At 40.2% G+C, this 19,291-nt stretch overlaps 2 protein-coding genes across 3 annotated transcripts; one reads left to right on the top strand and one right to left on the bottom strand.

The window, feature by feature from the left end:
* Positions 1 to 48: 48 nt before the first annotated feature.
* Positions 49 to 13,877, top strand: LOC101477936 (Golgi SNAP receptor complex member 1). 2 transcript variants are annotated; one of them, XM_004550236.2, is made up of 10 exons: positions 49 to 891; positions 1,863 to 1,948; positions 2,276 to 2,390; positions 2,578 to 2,653; positions 2,898 to 3,005; positions 3,467 to 3,558; positions 5,142 to 5,216; positions 11,082 to 11,111; positions 11,343 to 11,425; positions 13,477 to 13,877. In XM_004550236.2, the coding sequence occupies exons 2-10, from the start codon at positions 1,915 to 1,917 to the stop codon at positions 13,599 to 13,601; spliced, it is 738 nt and encodes a 245-aa protein (XP_004550293.2). In that variant the 5' UTR covers positions 49 to 891; positions 1,863 to 1,914; the 3' UTR covers positions 13,602 to 13,877. The 2 variants fall into 2 exon arrangements, with proteins under 2 accessions (XP_004550293.2, XP_004550292.2); XM_004550235.2 differs by lacking the exon at positions 1,863 to 1,948.
* A 12-nt stretch (positions 13,878 to 13,889) lies between these two features.
* On the bottom strand, positions 13,890 to 15,964 carry trarg1b (trafficking regulator of GLUT4 (SLC2A4) 1b). Its single transcript, XM_004550234.3, has 3 exons — positions 15,137 to 15,964; positions 14,857 to 14,983; positions 13,890 to 14,767 (listed from the first exon to the last, which is right to left on the bottom strand). Exons 1-3 carry the CDS (start codon positions 15,533 to 15,535, stop codon positions 14,754 to 14,756), a joined length of 540 nt encoding a protein of 179 aa, XP_004550291.1. The 5' UTR covers positions 15,536 to 15,964; the 3' UTR covers positions 13,890 to 14,753.
* Positions 15,965 to 19,291: the final 3,327 nt, after the last annotated feature.

Here is a 19,291-nt window from a genome sequence, read left to right as displayed (position 1 = left end):
AAGAGAGGTGTCATCTGGCGAGGCTGCAGAAATGCAAAAACAACACAGACTTTTTTGCTCTTTTTCACCACTGCTGGCATCATCATCATCATCATCGTCACTGTCTTCTACATCAACCAGACCACCAGTGCCGCTGTTACTGTGATATAATTACTGCCTGTGTTCAAGACGATGAATAAAGAGAATGAGCAAAAAGACAGAGAATCACAATGCTGACACATATCTCAGTTACATCTGTTTGTGCTTTTTGTTTTTTTTCTGATACACTTTAACTTTAAACCAGCCTGTAAAGCTGCATCATCTTATAGAGTGACTCCCCGAGCCAAAGATAGAGCTGCCAAAGTTTACATGAGGCTAAATATAAGAGGCTGAATTTTGGGTGAATGTGTATGAAATGGAGTGAAGCAATTTCCAATACAAAAACAAAGTGTGTAAAGCTCAAATAAACATGTCTTTAATGACCTGTTTAATACTACAGAAGTAGGCATTTTTATCTATTCTATAGCTGGTTAAATAAAAGTTTTGACAGAGTTAAAGTTAAACACCCACAGCAGCTGCAAACCCCCACATTACCTCTTCAATAGTCTAATTTAAGCACATATTGCTACCAATAAATCGGTATACCCAGTGGTTTATACTTCAACATGAAGATTTTAGAATTTTATTTATCTAAAATTCTGAATGTAGGATTTTCTACATTTTTAAAATTAGCTTTACCGTTACTGATGCCTACTCTATATCAAAATTAGTAATCTCTGAAAGCGACATACATCTTGAAACCACTAGAGGCCGCTGTGGGATAGAAAGACAAGTGCGACAACTGTATCTTCTTGACGGCTGATGATGACATGTCAACAACAAACATGGCAGGCAGCAATAACTACTGGGAAGGTAAATAATGGTGCTTTGTGTAATAAAAAACCCCAAACAGACACACAAACAAACAGCTGCCACCATGTAAGGCTTTTGTTATCCAGGTCATACAAACTCAGCAGTTCAGAAACTTTATTTTATCCGCGGTTAGAAGGTGTTTTTAGCCGGTTTCGAGCTAATCTGTTAGCGTGTTAGCCTTCGTAGTTCAAAAGTCAGTAGTCAGACTTCAGCTTCCTCCTTTAAGCCAGCTTACGTGCTACCAGAGTTTGTAAACCTTTCTGTTTCATCCTCCGTTTACTGTTTATAGGCACGTAACAGGAAGATTTCAACCAAACAAGTCTTGCATCGTTAAGTGTAAACAAACAGGAAGTTAATAGTTGTTTACACATATATGGTCATTCATTGCTGACCACCAAATCAGTTACCTCGTTAATCGGATGAAGGCTTTCGTAATGTTATGGTTGCCAGTTATTATCTCCTTACATTTGGCTGAAATCAAAAGTGAGCCCAATTTTCTGTTTTGATGATCATAATATTATGAAAAACAGCTATTTTTATAATCATAAAAATAGTTTCTACCTGTACTGTGTAGTCTGTGGTTTATCAGCTTTTTGTGGATGTTTGTTGTAAACCAGTGGTTCTCAAACTTTTAAATCCAAGATCAAACTTTGGATCTCTGATACCATCTCAAACAGTAAAAGAGAATCAAAGTTTCTTTTCATTGGATAAAGGTCAGCACACTGTCAGCAGCAACCCATAATAATTCAGTGTAAAGGATGTTCTGTAATGTGTTATTGGTAAATGATAATTAAATTGTGCTATTTAAAATACACTTTACAGTGTAACACTAACCCTGCAACAATAATGTGAACTAAATAGTTTAATTTAACATGCTTCTGGTATCTTAAAACACCAGAGTTTCCGAGGCTTTATGCTTAATGCTTTCACTAACCACGTGTAGTCGGTGACCCTTTAAAATCCTTCGGCAGATTGAAAGAATTTGTCCAGAATTTAACCAAACTTGAACGCAGTGATCATCTAATGGGTCTTCCACAAAATTGTGCTCAAGGCCAAGGTAACGTTTGTCCTTTTACAGACTCTTGTACATTTTCACGACATAATGTTGTTCCACACTACTTCCAGTTTCACCAAATTCTCACTCTTGGTGTTGTGAACAGTATCCAGTTGTTCACTCAACCGTCTTTCTGTGCTTCACACTTTACAATAACCTGTAAATCATGATGGATCATGACCGAGATGGGCTTCTCCTTCACCGATACTCTGGGTTTACATAAAATGATCTGCCTGGGTCTTTCTATCCTTACTGGACTCCTGTAGATCTGGCATGATATTGAGGGTTGTCTAATTTATTTGTTTTCCATTTATTTTCTCCCCCCGTCAGATTTGCGTAAACAAGCCAGGCAGCTGGAGAATGAGCTTGACCTCAAGCTAGTCTCCTTCAGTAAGCTTTGCACCAGCTACAGCAGCAGCCCAGACCAGCGGATGAGAGACAGCAGGTTGGCAGTGCTTTCCCCTCTTCACTTTAAACATGTACCCTCTCTCAAAAGAAATCTTGTTGGATATTAAAAAATCTTTGTGCTTTTAGAAGCTTTAGAACGTATAATTGTTGACTTATTGAATTTAAATTAAATTTTCTTTTTTACATTTTTGCTGAGCATCCTTTCTATTTCCGTCTGAAATCAGGTCTGACTCTCTGGGCTCATCTCATGACAACTCGCTTGTGGCCATGACGACTGAGCTGGACCAGCTCTTAGCCAATGTGAGTTAAATGTGGCACACGGTATGGTCACGTATAGGATGCCTTCAGTTGCAGACAATTGTGTTATTCTATGTTTTTAGAGTCAAACAGACTGTTAGGCCTGAAGCCTATTTGTTAAATAATTTTTTTCGAGTAGTCGAACATTTCAAATTATAATCCTGGGCTGTTTTGAAATCACATTATCTCTTAAAAGGTCGTCTGTGCTTCTGTGGCTACGTGATAAGAATTTAATCCTTTTTTGCAGCTTACAGCAGTCAATGACAAAATGGCAGAATGCACTAGCACCCCTGGAGTTTCGTCACACAACGCAGGATTGATGCACACCTTACAGAGGCACAGAGACATTTTACAGGTACATAGACTTCCTTCACTTTGTTGTAGGCTGTGCAATTAATAAAACTTTAATTTCATTTGCAGTTTTGCCGGACGGCACAGTGGTGTGGTGGTTAGTGCTGGCGCCTCACAGCAAGAAGGTCCTGAGTTCAAAGTTCAGGGACATTATTATTATAATTACTGTTTCACAATAATCACTTTTAGCCCTCCACACTTTAAATGTTATAATTAATTACGGTTGAACTTTGGGCAAATCCACATTCTAAAAACAATTTTTTCATGTCTTTGAGTGATCATATGATTAGTATTTTCCCCTCGGTCAAGGACAAAATCTTTCAGCTATTTATTGGAACATTCTGCGCACTTTGAAGATGCATTTATGAAATATGTACTGTATTTTGCCCCAATGTTTTCCAATCATGTTGTTTGCTAGTGATATCATGTCACACTGGCTGTAGTTTATCGTGTTTTATTTTGCAGGACTACACTCATGAGTTTCACAAAATCAAAAGCAACTTTTATAGCCTGCGAGAGCGAGAGGACCTTCTGGGCTCAGTTCACAGAGACATCGAGTGAGTTCCCTTCCCTCTCTGATCAATAAAAGACTTCATGTTGTTAGAAAATACAACCGTGAGTGAAGCGTCAGTCACGCAGGCCTCGAGGCTGGTCAGCGAGGCCCTGGTAACCTTGCTAGATAAAACTGTGTATTGCCCAAAAGGTTGGCAAGTGTTTGTCAGCACTCACTTGGTGAAACTGGCAACAAAGAAATATATGGTGCTGCTGTGGTTGGCTGTAGTTTGTAAGAAAAATTCGACTTGCTCGCCAACCCTGTCTTCAAAGTCAAAGTTGTGCCTTTTGAAGTGGTTGCAGCAGTAAGGCACAACTTTTATTTTAAGTGCTTCACAATAAAATAAAATAAAAAAAACAGCTAATATTTAACTTTGAGGAGGTGGAGCCAAAGAATACTGTCAAATTTTTTAAGCTAATGGAAATTAATTATTGTAGGTTCTTCTTTTTAGCTCCAAGTGCAGCGCAAGTGTTGTGTAAAATTATTTATTGTGCTACTTTGTGAATAAATTTGGTGGCAAATGTAGTTTAGGCTTCTCATTGATATTGATGATAACTCTAATATTTAATATTAGAAGTTCTCTTATCTTTTTAGGTGTCATTTCTTTTATCTCCCATATGTCCCAAGATGTTACAAAAATGTGTTATTAAATCACTTGCTTACTCTCCTGCTTTACGTATGCAGAGTTTTCCTTTTCCTCCTGAATTCCTTCCATGCCTACTTTTTGTTGTCACCAAATCTAACATTTTCAGCTTTCCTTATTTTTGTCCCACTTTTCTGCTCTCTTCTCATCCCTCCTCCTCTCGTCCGATGTTATCCCTGACCAGCAGGAGGCAGAGATGTCTATTCAGTGTCTGGTTTCCCCTACCCTTTAATACTCTGCATTCCCGCTATCATATTTCATCCTCTAATAAGAGACACCTCTTATTAGCCATCTTCCCTCCTCTTCTCTGTATCTGTCTATGTCTCTCTCTTTCGCCGGGGATCTCTTTCCTAAGTGCCTTCTACAGTAAATCAAACCACAAGGCTTTCATTGAGCCAGAGCTGAGGGAGAGTGGTTACATCTGGCCTGCCTGATGCAGAGAAATGCTTTTTCACTAGAGGCGAGGAAGAGCAAGAAAGTCAGACAGAGGGAATGAGACTTTCTCCTGATTTGACTTTGATTGATTACAAAAATGATGAGAGTGAATTTTAATTATTCCCACTGAGATTAGAGGTGTGGAGGAACAGTGAAAGGAGTGGGCCAACAGAACAGAAAATAGATGATGGATTAAAAAGATTATTAGTCCAAATAGAAATGGGATGGTGGTGGTGTAAATAAGAGATGGAGGACGGAGCTTTGGGTTAAGCACTTAGAAGCTTTAATGCAGGAAGTACATCAGTATCCCGGCATGTGTTTTTAGGATGGAGGGAAATACCTGCAGCACTGATGACGAATCATATCCTTCTCTTGTCACAGGGAGGTTGACATATTTTGATGTTAAGTATATTGTCTAAGCATCTGCACACACTCATGTTCCAGCTGTAATGACGTTTTTGGTGCTAATCTGATGCTGGAGTTTACCCTTCTTTAATTTTCTTACTCAGGTCCTACAAAAGCAGCTCAGGGGTGAATAACAGGAGGACAGAGCTCTTCCTGAAGGAGCACGAGCATCTAAGAAAGTAAGACACATCTTTAAGAAAACCAGTTTCACACTTATCACAAGAAGATTGAGAGCTATTTTCCAAAATTCCTCACTGTTTACAACCCCTTTATGTGAGAGTTGAATTCTCTGTGATGTGTCTGCGGTATTTCCACTGATGTAATAAAAAATGACTGCATCAACTCAGACACTTCCTGTTTGTAGTTATAGCTTTCTGTTCAGCTCGGTTGGGTTCTATTTATAAAAAAGAAGCGATGCAGCTATTATTCAGAAGCTCGTCTTGCTTGTGTCAGTGTGTGCTGGCGTGTTCGGAGCTGTGGTGACAAACAGGTTTCATGTTGTGGAAATGCTATCCAAAGGGGAAAAAGAGAACAGGTAGATTATGGTTTGATCTAGGAGTTGAAGCTGTATCGTGTCTTTCATAAATTTGAATGTCAGTGGGCCAGCTTGAATGCTTGTTTCTAGACTTGGGACCACATCTGAGAAGGTAGACAAATCATTTGAAAGAGCCCATCGACACAGAGCACTGTCCGTCTGTGTCTTTTAAAAAATGATTTCCACATTGTATATTCAGTACAGGTGCACGATTTGAGCCATGAGCGCACTTGTTGCCAAATGCAGTGACCTGATTGGTTTGATCTGTTTATTCGGATCCACAAAATCAGAAAAATTGTGCTTGGTTTGAAAAAATTAATGCCGCAATTTTTCCAGCGAAAATATGTGTTGAGTGTGAGCGGCTGCATTAAGAACAGGTGAGTGTGAAAAATATTTTAAACCCATCCTGCGTGTAAAGGCCTTAACAGTACTCACGTACGTTAGATTGCAGGTGTTTTTTTCTCCTTCCAGTATCTTCTTCACCAGCTGTCACGTTACTCGTGTTGCCAGTGCTGGCTGTGTTTTCCCCTTCAGAAGTAAAAAGATAATAACACAACCTACTAATTTTACTGCACAGATTCTAAACTCTGAAGTCTGCCCACTCCTGATAACTTTTCAGCAAAATGACAGAGAAAACAGACCGCTCGCACTGCTAGCATTCCCCCAGGCAGGGCATCCAGCGTTGCTTCCACCCCCCTGTTTTACATTAGTTGCCAGTATTTGACTGGGCTCCCATTCCTCCTTTTAAAATACAGAGAATGACTAAGAATTCAGAAATCACGAAACAGCCCACCTTTAGTGTCTCCTGAACAAAATAACACATTGAGCTGGGGACTCACACTGCCGGTGCTTCCTGAGGCAGTGAATACAAAGTGGCTTCCAGTTTTGGTTTGACCACTTTGGAACTGGGGGGGGAATAGACCAGACTCTATATCGTATATTGGCTTTATGGGAATGACTGCATTACTGCAGATAATGAAAACATGGTTTAGGTTATTTTAGCAGCGAGAGACACAACTCCCACGCTCCCATCACCGCTGTTCCCTGAAGCAGTGGATCCGCAGTTTGTTCCTTCCCCTGAGTTGCCATTGGACTGAGATCCAATTCCTCCTTTTGAAATACAAAAAATAATAAATAAAAAAGGTAATTATTGTCTGACTCTAGGACAGAGCTGTGCTGCGGTTGCATATCACCTGGTGTAAATGATGGATACGAAATGGCTGAACTTCATGATTAAAATTTCTGTAGAAACATGCGAGTTGTTGAGATTATAATGAAGGTCCAGTCTGATGATTATTCATCTGTGCTCAGATGAGTCAGGTGGTCAACAGTAATTTCTTTTATCCACTCATTTTGGCCTCTCTATATAATTGTTATTAAAAATCTTTTTTAGGGGGTCAGACACCTCCAAGTCACACCACAAACCCTCGATACATCCCAAATCTGAATTCTCACGTCACTCTGAAACTTTTTTGTTGCAACAATGAACCGAAACTTGTGAGTCAGCATTGTGGTGGCAGAAAACAGCAGAGTTAGTTGTTCAGAATGAATTGGAAACACCAAAAAGGGCTTTCATTTGTTTGTTTGTTTTGTCATTTAATCTTTAAAGTAAATGTGACTAAATCAGAGAGCCTGCACAGCTCACACATTTATTATTCAGTTTCTTGTGCAAGGGAATGCCCCACCTATCAGAGATCTATTTACAAATCCTTACTTTCATAGATCCTGTATATTTTATGTTTTGTGCAACAGCTTAAACAATTATTGTTTGCATTTAGATATATTAGAAAAATAAACTAGAAGGCTATATTGATCCTAGCTGTGAGTTTAGATCAATATATTGATATTTGATGATGAACACATTTTTTCTGGTTGTTCCAGCAACAATTAAAGGTAAAATAACTGCACAGATATTTCAAAGGGCTGAAAGTGGTCAGACTTGTTTCTCCAGGCAGTTTGGATTAATGTAATATCTGAGTCTGATTAAATTATCGTAAGATTTCGTAGGTATTTTGTTGTAAATAACAGTCTTGAACACTTTTTTTTTTTTGCCTGTCCCGTTTGGCTTTTTTGCCATCAGAATTATTGTCTAAAGGCGAAGAAAGATGCCCAACGGATTTACTTTACCAAATGGACCATCCCAGCCTTGCCGTAATGGTCTATTTGATTCACCTTTTATTGTTTATTTTATTTTATTTTCACTTGCTAAATACGGGACAGATTTGACTGGGGAAAAGAAAGAGGGAAAGAAAAACAGCGAGGAAGAGGGACGGGGATAAAGGGCAAAAAACAAAAAACAACAAAATAAGCAGACAAAAAATACATATATCGATCACCTGGATCACCTGTTGAGAAAGAAAAAAGAGAAAACAAGCAGGAAAAAAAAGAGCAACATAATAAACAACATCACGATGATCTATGGGAATATAACAGTAAATAGTAAACATTATTGTGCAGCACGTAGGATCTACAGCGCACAGTGTGCTTTGAGGTAGGAGCCAAAAAGGGTGTAGTTTGTGTGTGTGAGCATCTGTGTGTACACCTGTGAGCATGAGCGCGCTTGTATTTAAAAGGTTCCTTCATGTAATGATCTGCTAGAGGGTGTGCAAACTGCAGGTGACTACAGCGGTCCGCTAGCAACCAAATTATTCACAAGGCCGCCACAAGGAGGCCAGTCATTAGGCTCGTGTGACACTGGGTATCACACTTTTTGGCCTTAACGATGAGAACATGTTATGCCTTTTTCTTTTTTTTTTAATGAAGCAAAAAGCAGTTTTGACTTTATTCTGATTTGTATTTATTTGTATTATCTTTTTGTTTTTTATTTGTTCCTAACAGAGGCAGTGTTTTTTTAAGAAAGGTCAGAGCAAGTTAAAAAGAAAAGAGTCTATACCTTTATATAAAGTGTTATATGAACATTTTAAATACTGCGTTGTATTTGATGAGTACTTCAGCTAATGCTAATACACTTCCCTGAGCCAACAGTAACATTATTGACAGTGCCAGTACTGGACTTGTTGAAATGCCAGAAATGTGCTGAGATGCGCGCTGCCGTGATCACTGAACATGATTCAGAAATAAACCACCCACTTTAAGCACCTTCCCAACCGTATGAGGAAAAAATAGCCCACCTGCTGTCGCAGTGTGGTTATTTCTTCCTCCAGTGCATCCTTGGTTTGTTTCGGATAAACAAGCGTTGCTGATTTTACCCAGAGAAACATTTTCCTCCTGTATCACCTGTGGAGGAGGAGCAGACATCAGCAAAGACAAACTATTAATACTCTTCAGACAGTTTAGACTCTCAGATTGAAAATTGAGGAGTTAAATTTACCTTTAACAGTGAAACACAGTCTCAGCAGCGGTCTCTGCAAGTTGAGGAACTGTTTTTATTGTCAATTTTATGAGATATTGGGCGTGCTGTTATTTAGATAGATGGAGCTTGAAAGAAGAATGCACATAAAATCTGAGGCTCTGTGAGGCTGATCTGAGAAACCACTGTTGCACTTTGACTTGTCGAAGGTGTGAACATGTCAGTGATTGATGAGGAGATTCTTGTTTGGGATTCGGTGGAGTAAATGCACTATATGAACAAATGTTCAATACTGAATGTAAGAAATGAGGTTAAAATGTGCGGCATCGTCTCAGTATTGAGGGCTGCTAAAAGGATTCGATTTAGCTATTAGCTGATCGACAGACAACACGTTGCTGCTGCTCAGTTTATAAATGTTTTGGACTGCTGGTGTTTTTCTTCTTCTTATTTTATTAGATTTTATTCAAGCACTCATAACTTACTCAATAATTTGCAGCTTCACTTAAATTTAAAGAGGTGTTGATTGCAGTTTTAGAAATTATACAATATTAATGCACATCTCATATTAGGACATATATTAGTTAAGCTAAACAAAAAGTCAAAGTTTAAACTGGATCCTGCAGGAAACAGGAAGCCAGTGTAGAGAAGCTAAAACTGGGGTTATATGCTCTCCCTGTTTGGTACCAGTTAGCAGGCGAGCAACTGCATTTTGGACCATCTGAAGATGATGAATGGAGGCCTGGTTGAGACTAAAATACAATGAATTGCAGTAGTCCAATCTGCAAGTAAGGAAAAGGTCAATAACATGTTCAAAGACATTAGCCGGAAGGTATGGCTTTACCTTGGCTAGCTGTCTTAACTGAAAGAAGCAGGACTGCACTATTGCCCTCACCTGCTTATTCAATTTAAAAGAACCATCAAGGTAGACACCGAGGTTTTTTACATGTGTTTTACAATAGGAAGAAAGGGGGCCCAGAGTGCTATCGATGTGATTATTGACAAAGTTGCCTCAAAGTAGAGCCGTTACTTCCTTGCATCAAATGGGCCAACGAGGTGGTTTGGTCATGTCCCACCGGGAGGAAGTCCTAGAGCGGATTCGGGCATGCTAGACAAATTGCATTTCTCAGCTGGACCCAGATCTGGACCTGAATGAGGGATGTGGTTGGTTAACTGGTTCATTTGCTGGTTGGCTTGTTGACACATTTAGGTTTGAATGGTTCCTCTCATTTCATTTTCACAAGAATCTATTGGCTGTGTTTGTTAAATACGCAAATGTCCAATGGTGGGGAGTCGATCCGCGTTATTGCCTCTGCTCTGTTTTCAACAAAGATGCCAACTAAACCAAATTTTTAAAAAAGACTCAGTGGTTCTAACTTTATAAGTGTGACTAGTGGTCAGATATGCAGAAATGGAAAACCATTGGAAACCATGTCTGTGTGCATATTGTAGCTGTATTCATATTCATGTACATTGAACACAGGCAGATTTAAATTTAAGTTATAATGTTATGCTATATCACAAGTAAAGAATAGGAAAATAAGCAAAGAAAGAAAAGTAGGGTCTGCTAAACATGAAGCTGCCTCGCCTCTGACTCTGTCGGCTAATAAAGGATCGTCTGAAAAAGGAGAGGATGGCAGCAGATAGATGGTGGGAGCGGTGGACGAATAGATGGAGGAAGTATAAAGCACAGTATTGATTTTTGGTCTCTAGTGAAGTCCGACAGGATGCATGCAGCTGCCTTTATATGCTCCGCTCAGCCCCAGACTTTTTCTGCCCATCACTTATCTTAGCAGATAATGCAAGCCCTTCTCTGTGTGTATGTGCACTGTTGACCCTCTGTATGTTTTCCTTACGCCTCAAGAAAATCAGAGATCAGAACCAAACATTATATATCCATATGTTCAGAGCTGAAATTTTATACACGTTAATGGACTTTCCCCAAAATCGCCCATTAACAGCACTTTCTCCTCCCTCGCAGGAATCAGATGAAGTGCTTCTCTTATGATAACAGACCGATCGGGCTGTGTGGGTTCATGGCACAGGCTTCCTCTGAGTCTTGTTGTATAATTCCATAACTTCATATAGAGAACATTTGAAATGATCTCATAAGGTTATTTTAGGAAGTTTTATTCTTTAACTTTACTGAAGATGGTTGACTTACTTTTATCCTTTTTCTTGTTTTTTGTCCTATGTTCACAGCTCAGACAGTCATATTGACAACGCAATAAGGTCAGTTCTATTAATGCTTCATTTGCTTTCCTCCTCCCTTGCTTTGTTCTCACTCAACACGTGCCCATCATAAGCAAATGCAGCACATTTCAGTCTATTAAAACAGACTACTGTAGCTCCCTACTTTTAGCTCATTAGCTGAAACAAGCTTAATGTGATTCTGCGAAGACAGCTACTGTGTGTGCTTCTTTTTGTGCCGCCGCCAGTCCCTAATGGTTTGTCTCCCTGCAGTATCGCCATGGCTACCAAAGAGAACATCACATTTCAGCGTGGGATGTTGAAGTCCATTCAAACCAGGGTCACAACTTTGGCCAGTATCCTTTTATCATTGATATCACTTCTCTTCTTTTTCTCCAGACTCGACTTTCTTTCCTTTTTTCTGTGTTAAAATAAAAATGCCAGTTCTACTCGTTGCACAGGAAAATAGAAAACTGCTTGTGAAGACAGGCAACGCCTGTGCAACCACTCTCAGTCAGCTGCGGTCTTCAAAGCAAGTTAGGCGCGATAAGACAGAGTCAGTCTGCTATGAGTTTGCGATCGAATGGAGTCAACTTGGAAGTTACGTGCAATCTGTGATAATATGGCGAAATGTGTAAATGTGATAAATAGGTCAAAACCACAAGTGTGGAATTGTCTGGAGGAATTACATTGCATGAACGGCCTGTTTAAGGTCATGCCAAAGCATTGCCATCACATTTAAGCCCAGACTTTGATTAGACCAATTCAAAACCTTCATTTTGTTTTTCATACAGGGCCAGTGTGAAATGACATTGTCATTTAAAGGAAAGGTTATTTATGAGATCAAGGAGGTGGCAAATACTTTTTCACAGCACTGTACAGTCATGGAAAAAGGTTTTGAGAATGACACAAATATTGGTTTTCATAAAGTTTGCTGCTTCAGTGTTTTTAGATCTTTTTGTCAGTTGTTTCTGAATCATCGTTAGAGGACCTTTGAACCTCTTTCCTTGAAATTCTTGATGATCCGATAAACAGTTGACTGTTTATCGGATCATCAAGACATAAATGTAAATGCAATCCATTCCTTATTCTAATTATTATAATAATGAATTGCACTGTCTTGATGATCCGATAAACAGTCAACTGTTTATCGGATCATCAAGTGCAATCTTAGCAGCAACAGTATCCTTGCCTGTGAAGCCCATTTTATGCAACACAATAATAATTATAATAAGGAATGTATTGCATTTATATAGCGCTTTTCGAGAACCGCAAAGTGCTGTACAATTCCACTATTCATTCACTCTCACACACTGGTGGAGGCAGCTACAGTTGTAGCCACAGCTGCCCTGGGGCAGACTGACAGAAGCGAGGCTCCCATATCGTGCCATTGGCCCCTCTGGCCAACACCAGTAGGCGGTAGGTGAAGTGTCTTGCCCAAGCACACAACGACCGAGACTGTCCGAGCCGGTTCTCGAACCAGCAACCTTCCGGTTACAAGACGAATTGCCAACTCTTTGAGCCACGATCGCACACAATGCTGGCTGCACATGTTTTCTTGCAGGTTACCATGGTTAACAGGAAGAACAACGATTTCAAGCATCGCCATCATTTTAACAATTCCAGTCTGCTATTCTAACTCAATCATCATAACATAATGATCTCCAGCCTTGTGCTTGTCAACATTCTCACCTATGTTAACAAGAAGAAGGACTTTGCAGTTTATCTGATCACTCTTCATAAAATTCTGGAGTATATGCAAACTGCCTTCATAAAAGGTGAAGCAGCAAACTTTCTGAAAACCAATATTTGTGTCATTCTCAAAACTTTTGGCCACGACTAAATGTTTGCTAGTCTGTCTGGGTGTGAATGAAGAAAGACGACCCATGCAACTGTCTTCCAATCAAAAAAGGTTGCCCAGAGGTGAACAAAGGAACACCCCCCACATCTGGGTGAACACTTGGTCACCATAGCTACCAGGGAACCACTTTCCTTTCCTAGTCACGAGGATGTTTCTGTCTTATTTTTACTTTGTGTGACTGAGCCATACGCACTTAGATAGTTAAAATAATAAATGCTAGATTGCACTAATAAATAAAAAAATGAACAGACCTGAGATGAACACTGACCATTGAACTGAATGAAAAAATATTTAGAAAATATACATTTTTTGCTATTAAGTCTTAAATGACCATAATTTTAAAGTCTCGAGTCCATCTGACAGGCCTGTGGGTTAATATAAGATGGTTTGGATCCACTGAACCACACCGCTGGATTGGATTTTTGTTTCGGAGCCTTGCTGATGTTTTTTCCTGCTACTCTCTGTCTCTTATTTACTTACTGCAAGGAAGGGAAACCCAGCTTGGGTCTTAATTATTTTCCTTCACCCTGCTACCCCACCTCTCAGATCGCTTCCCCACCATCAACAGTCTCATCCAGAAAATCAATTTGCGCAAGAGGCGGGACTCTATAATTCTGGGTGTGGTTATTGGTGTCTGCACCATACTCTTGTTGCTCTACACTTTCCAATGAATCGCCATCAACTGACAAAATATACGCACTGTAACTCTAACCAAGTGTATACCATGTGGTTTTTATTCTCTCTATGGCACAAAAATATAATTGACACAAAATATTGAAAATAAAATGTAATTTCTCAGATTGGAGAGTTTATTTATTTTCTGGGGATTTGTATATTGCTGCTTGTATCCTGTTGTTATTTTAACTCCTTATAAATTCACATAATAACCTTTCATTTGGATTGTGTATTGTATTGACTTATTTTGTTAAATAAAAGTGACAAACTCACTTCCAGCTTGGTCATGCTCATTCAGCTTTATTTCAGACATGCAGAACTATGGCACAGTAAACCAGTCATACAGTATAAATGTATAAACATGAACATCAGAGTGCCAAGATAGGTGCATACAAGGGGGGCAACCGCCCCGTTCATATCTTGCAGTATATTGTAAACATAATGAGGTTCAGTAGAGTCCAAACAGGAGTCATTTCAGTTATGACAGCACGCAAAGCAAGATATCACACTATGACTGCAGAAAGGCATTGTTGTGATACATAGACATGTGCCTAAAATTCATGTAAACAATGTACGAAAACAGCTTATACGTCTTCCTACAGCCACAAAACTCTCAAATGGGAGAAAAAGTTAATGTTTTGTTAATATTTAGTTTTGAGAAACAGGGCAGGCAGTGACGACATCATGGACTAGAAGTGCACTGATGCCTTTTTTTCTGATCTTGTGTATTTGTTGTTGTGTTTAGTGAACCCATATGTGTTTTTTTCTTTTTTAATTTATTTGCAAGTTGTAGTTTTATCCAGCTGTCTGCATAAGGCAGGAGTGCACCACTAGTTTAGACTATGAGAATATAGTTACTGACAGCCTGACACAATAGTGCAGTTTTTATCTTTCTTCCTCAGATCCTGAGTTTCTGACGTGATTGGGCATGAGTGTAGCCAGAAAAATAGAAATGTCCTGCCCTTCTTTCTTTTTCTTTCTGTTTTTTTTTTAGGTCCGTAGCAGAAAACAAAACAAACAAAAACAAAACATTAAGTCGTACTTGAGAGTCTCTTCGTCTTGTTTGTGCTTTTTCATCGTCAAATTGACATCCTTCCTCGTGTGAAAATTTGAGATGACGTAAAAGAAGACTCCTTTCATCCCACTTTTCATTGCTGCATCTCTGAGAGCAAAACAGACAGAGGAAAAAGTTGATATACACAGAGTTACACTGAGATTTCTGTGTGTTTGTTCCATTTCTTCCTCGCATACCTATTGTAACCGCTACGAAGATGATCACAGCCACACCCAGCACCATTGCCAGGGCGCTGAGTAACATAGATAGACGCCCATACTTTCTCGCTCCCTCAGCATCCCCTGTCTGGAGAACAGTCCTCGACTAACGGGAAATGGAAGGAGATAAAATATAAATAATTTAAGAGCAACACAGTTGCAAAACAGTAGCAAAACACCTGGATTTACAGTGTGATTTAAAGCACGGAGAAAAATGTCTATGGATAAAGTAAAAGCTAAATAACTGCGCGGCACTCACCACATTTGCATACCACAAGGCACAAATATTGAGCGGCCAGCCGGGACAGAAACAGGACAGCACGGCGAGCCAGAGGTAACTCGGGGGGTCGGTGCCCGGTGGCACCTGAGAGGGCAGCTGTCCCAGGAAAAGCCGGGACGAGGATCTGGGTGGGGCCAGTTGCCCAACGGAGCCCGATTTAAGAGGTGATCTGTGTCCGTTCTGGTCCGCATCCAGGGAGCGGACACTCCCTCTGATGTTCAGGGAGAAAGAGTCAGATGGTTTGATGTTGCTCTGCCCGGTGGGCTCGGTGGTTGCTGTGCTCAGTAGCTTCTCCGTGTCCTGGAAGCCGGTGGGTATAGAAACTTCCCTCTCGCCAAGGGCGCTTTTCCCAAAGGCAGCATCAGTGTTAATAGCCATCACTGAAAGATAAGAAATATCTCCAAGTCGGATTCTCTGTCTGGCCGAGCCGCTTTCCTGTGGATGGAGACGCTGAAGAGTTCTTCCTTCAGATCTTGTCCATTGGGGGTCATCAGATTAAATATTACAAATTCAGCTAGCGTAAAGGCAACCTATTTAATTAAGCAGTCCAACTCCATCAAAATTTCTTATTGATGAGCGAGATGTTATTGATGTCTGAGCTTCTCTCACGTTTAGTTGGCGGTGAGCATCTGGACGCAAGTCTCGTCTCTTACCCCCACCCCCCTGTATTATGTAGTGAGGTATTACCGCATCCCCTACTTTTCTACAGCACATCCCTAATGCCGAAGCCTACTTATGCACCAGGCGATGCGTGTGACAATGCAGAAACAACAGCTAAACCCGTTTTAAGTGAACGCGCGCGGTGCGTAAAAGCTTTCCATCTTTCCATGTGCGCATGGGGGCAGCAGTTGGATCAGCATATCGAACACTATGGAGGGTGTGTGGGGGAGAGAGATGAGTGGAGCTGGAGCAGGGCGGACATTGAACCACAAGCCTCTAAACACATACACCACCTGCTGACTCAGACACTGGTTGTATTCTGCCATATTAGAGCCTGTAACGGCATCCCTGCAAAGAGCTCCCCAAATTTAACATCTGATCAGTCAAGAATCAGTTGAAGTGTTTTTAAATAAAATTAGCAATACTCGAAGTGCTAGTGCTTTCACGTCTTATCTTATACTTTTATTTTTTATGTTCTGTGTTAAGCACATTGAGTTTGCATATAATGAAATGTTCTATGTGCAATATATGCGTGTGTGTGTGTGTGTGTGTGTGTGTGTGTGTGTGTGTGTGTGTGTGTGTGTGTGTGTGTGTGTGTCATTGCCATAGAAGCACAAGCAGTTCACTTATTATGGATGCTAAGCTATTAATGGGTAGGACGTCAATTTGCTCTCCAGACAGCCTCGGATCTGGGTGGCATGGATTCCACAGGATGTTGGAGATGTGCTTTTGTGATTGTGCTTCATCAGAAATGATAACAATATGCAGATTCTTCATCTGAACATTGCTCCTTCGAGTCTATTGTTGCACTGCATCACGTCCCAAAGGTTTTCTACTGGACTCACAGCTGGTAATTGGAGAATACACTGAACTCATTGTCGTGTTGACGAAACCACTGCAGATGACTTTTGTTTCACTCAACAGTGCAGCATCATGCCGAAAGTATCCCTTTCGCTTCCATTAAGGGATGTAAATGGTCTGCAGCAATACTCATAGGCTTTTTATTTCAAGCCATAATTACATAACAGAATGTGCCAGGAAAGAAGCCTGGACTGTTGACATGAGGCACGTTGACTTCATGGATTCATGTTGTTGGCAATCTGAGCTTATCCTGAAGTGCAATGTTTTGCCAGCCTTCACCTGTGCGGTCGACCCACTGCACCCTCAGATTTCGGTTGTTGGTTCACAGAAATGGAACCTGATGTGAACCTTTCCTGCTGTTAGCCCATTTGCTGCTAGACACATATATGCTGTGAGCCAGAGATGGTTTCTGGGCAGCTCACCACAGTAGTAAATATTAGATGTCTGAGTTATTGTGGCTTTTCAGTCAGCTCCATCAAGTCTGGATATTCCCCTGATCCAGACTTGATGGGCAAATGAGAAATACTTAAATCAGATTGGTGCTAATAATCCTGTCCCCATGCTAAGCTTCTGACCTATAGCTGCAGGATTCTGTGCCACATGATTGGCTGGTTGGACAGGAGATGATGTACAGGTGTTTTTATCAGGGTACTTGAGTATATGTACTCATTACTGAAACTGAAAATGTTACTTGTCATAAAAAGTATGCCAGTGCAATAAATGAAAATTGGTGTAGGGTCCAAACATAACACAAAGTGTTGACTTTAACCTTAATTTAAGGGGTCTAACACAGATTATATTATGAATGTGCATGTATGATTACACTATTTTTGAATTCAGATTGTATTCATTTCACAGTACAAACAGTAAGAATATCATGTAATAATCATGACATACTGCATGTTTTATAGAATATACCTTGTAAAGAAATTCTAAAGAGCCCTCTGAAAACAGTGTAAAAATAGAGTAATGTTCCTTGAAGGTGTAGTTAACTGTAGTATGTAGTCATTTCTCTTCATATGATACAAATTTTCATCAAAATTTCATTATCTTAGATTAATCACCCAAAAGTTGATCACCTATAAAATAACATGTATTTGCACATGGATGCATCTCCATTAATAATCCACTGTTGTAATTAGGGATGGGTACCGGTTCTGACATAAACGGTAGTAACCAGACCGAAAAGCAGCGCACATTTCGGTGCTTTATTTCGGTGCTTTTTTTTCCTGAGCTGTGATACACTTCTAGCCAATCATTTTACGTTTCCGAGGATAGTAGGCGGGGCCAGGTACGTACGTTCAGTTAGAGCAGAGCTACAGATTAAAAATGTCCAAGGCGAAGAGGTCAAAAGTCTGGCTGTACTTCACAGCAAAATATGCAAACTCAGCAGCCTGCAACAAGTGCTTTAAGCTGATACTGTGATACTGTAACACCTCGAATCCGATGAAACACCTGGCGACGCATAGCGTTTTTTTAAAAAGCCCAGAAATGCGCCGTATTTGATAGCTTGCTGCGAGACCTCACACTGTGCACGTCGGGTGGGTTGCCAGTTATCGGACCCGGAGCAACATCCCCCAAAAACCCGAAGAATAGAGTCCTGGCCCCTAGCCCTGCCAGTGTAGCAGAAATGATGAGGATGATGATGGCAGCAGCAGCCGTTCTTCTCTGCGTGAGTCGCTTAATGTTGTTCGAGTGTAATTTACGTTGAGTAGGCTAACCACGTTATTACATTAATGCAGGTAAGGTGAACTAGCAAACATGATCATAGCTACATGCGACTGTCCTCTTGTTTGATGGCAGATACTCCCTTCACCCTGGACAAAAAGGCTAAAATGACCAAAGAAAAAGTGGGAAACAGCTGAACATGAGAGGTTTTTGGACAAAGTTTGTGTTTTTTTTCCATTGTTTAAGCACTGCTTCCAGCCAGGAGTGATACCATATATGCCCCATAGCTGCAGAAAAGGCTAACATTGTTATCTTTTTACAAAAAAAAAAACAAAACAGCTGAACATGAGAGGTTTTTGGACAAATTTTGTGTTCTCCATTCTTTAAGCACCGGTTCGAGCACCGTTTAAGCACCGGCACCGTTTCAAAAGTACCGATTTGGCACCGGTATCGGATAAAACCTAAACGATACCCATCCCTAGTTGTAATGTTGTTGAAATATGAAAAAGAAATATGTCAGTGTTTGATGACTTCTTTACTTTTTCACACCTTTCTGAGATTTCCTTACATCATATCTTAATGCTGTTTTAAAGTTCCATACCTTGTGCAAAAACATAAATCTGTATAATGAGCAAACAGATTTGACTGGATCAGCTCATGGCAGATAACCTAACAATGGTGTCAAAAAATATGATATAAATCCCTCGGGTCGTCTTCTGTCACACCAACCCTCTGATTTCCACCTGTCTCCCTCTCATTCACACACATGTGTCTTGCTTCTACTAACTTTTATTCATCCTTTCTCCAGACCATACCTCCACGTCTCCAGGCCTTTCTTCCACGATAATCTTAACATACTCCTGTTTTTATTTCATTTCACCATGGTTTCCGCAGGCTTTAGGTTTCAGTTTGGACGTACCCATAGATTTGCAGACTTTTTTGAGC

This window comes from Maylandia zebra, linkage group LG10 (assembly GCF_041146795.1).
Source record: "Maylandia zebra isolate NMK-2024a linkage group LG10, Mzebra_GT3a, whole genome shotgun sequence".
Lineage (NCBI taxonomy): Eukaryota > Metazoa > Chordata > Actinopteri > Cichliformes > Cichlidae > Maylandia > Maylandia zebra.
The sequence above is the reverse complement of the archived record's forward strand: the minus strand, read 5'-3'. Positions and strand labels throughout refer to the sequence as shown.

Coding starts and splice junctions, on each gene's coding strand:
- LOC101477936 (XM_004550235.2), top strand. CDS start 849: ATGTCAACAACAAACATGGCAGGCAGCAATAACTACTGGGAAG. Junction 892..2,275: donor CAGCAATAACTACTGGGAAG/GTAAATAATGGT, acceptor TCCCCCCGTCAG/ATTTGCGTAAACAAGCCAGG. Junction 3,559..5,141: donor TCAGTTCACAGAGACATCGA/GTGAGTTCCCTT, acceptor TTTCTTACTCAG/GTCCTACAAAAGCAGCTCAG.
- trarg1b (XM_004550234.3), bottom strand. CDS start 15,535: ATGGCTATTAACACTGATGCTGCCTTTGGGAAAAGCGCCCTTGGCGAG. Junction 14,984..15,136: donor CCTTGTGGTATGCAAATGTG/GTGAGTGCCGCG, acceptor ATTTCCCGTTAG/TCGAGGACTGTTCTCCAGAC.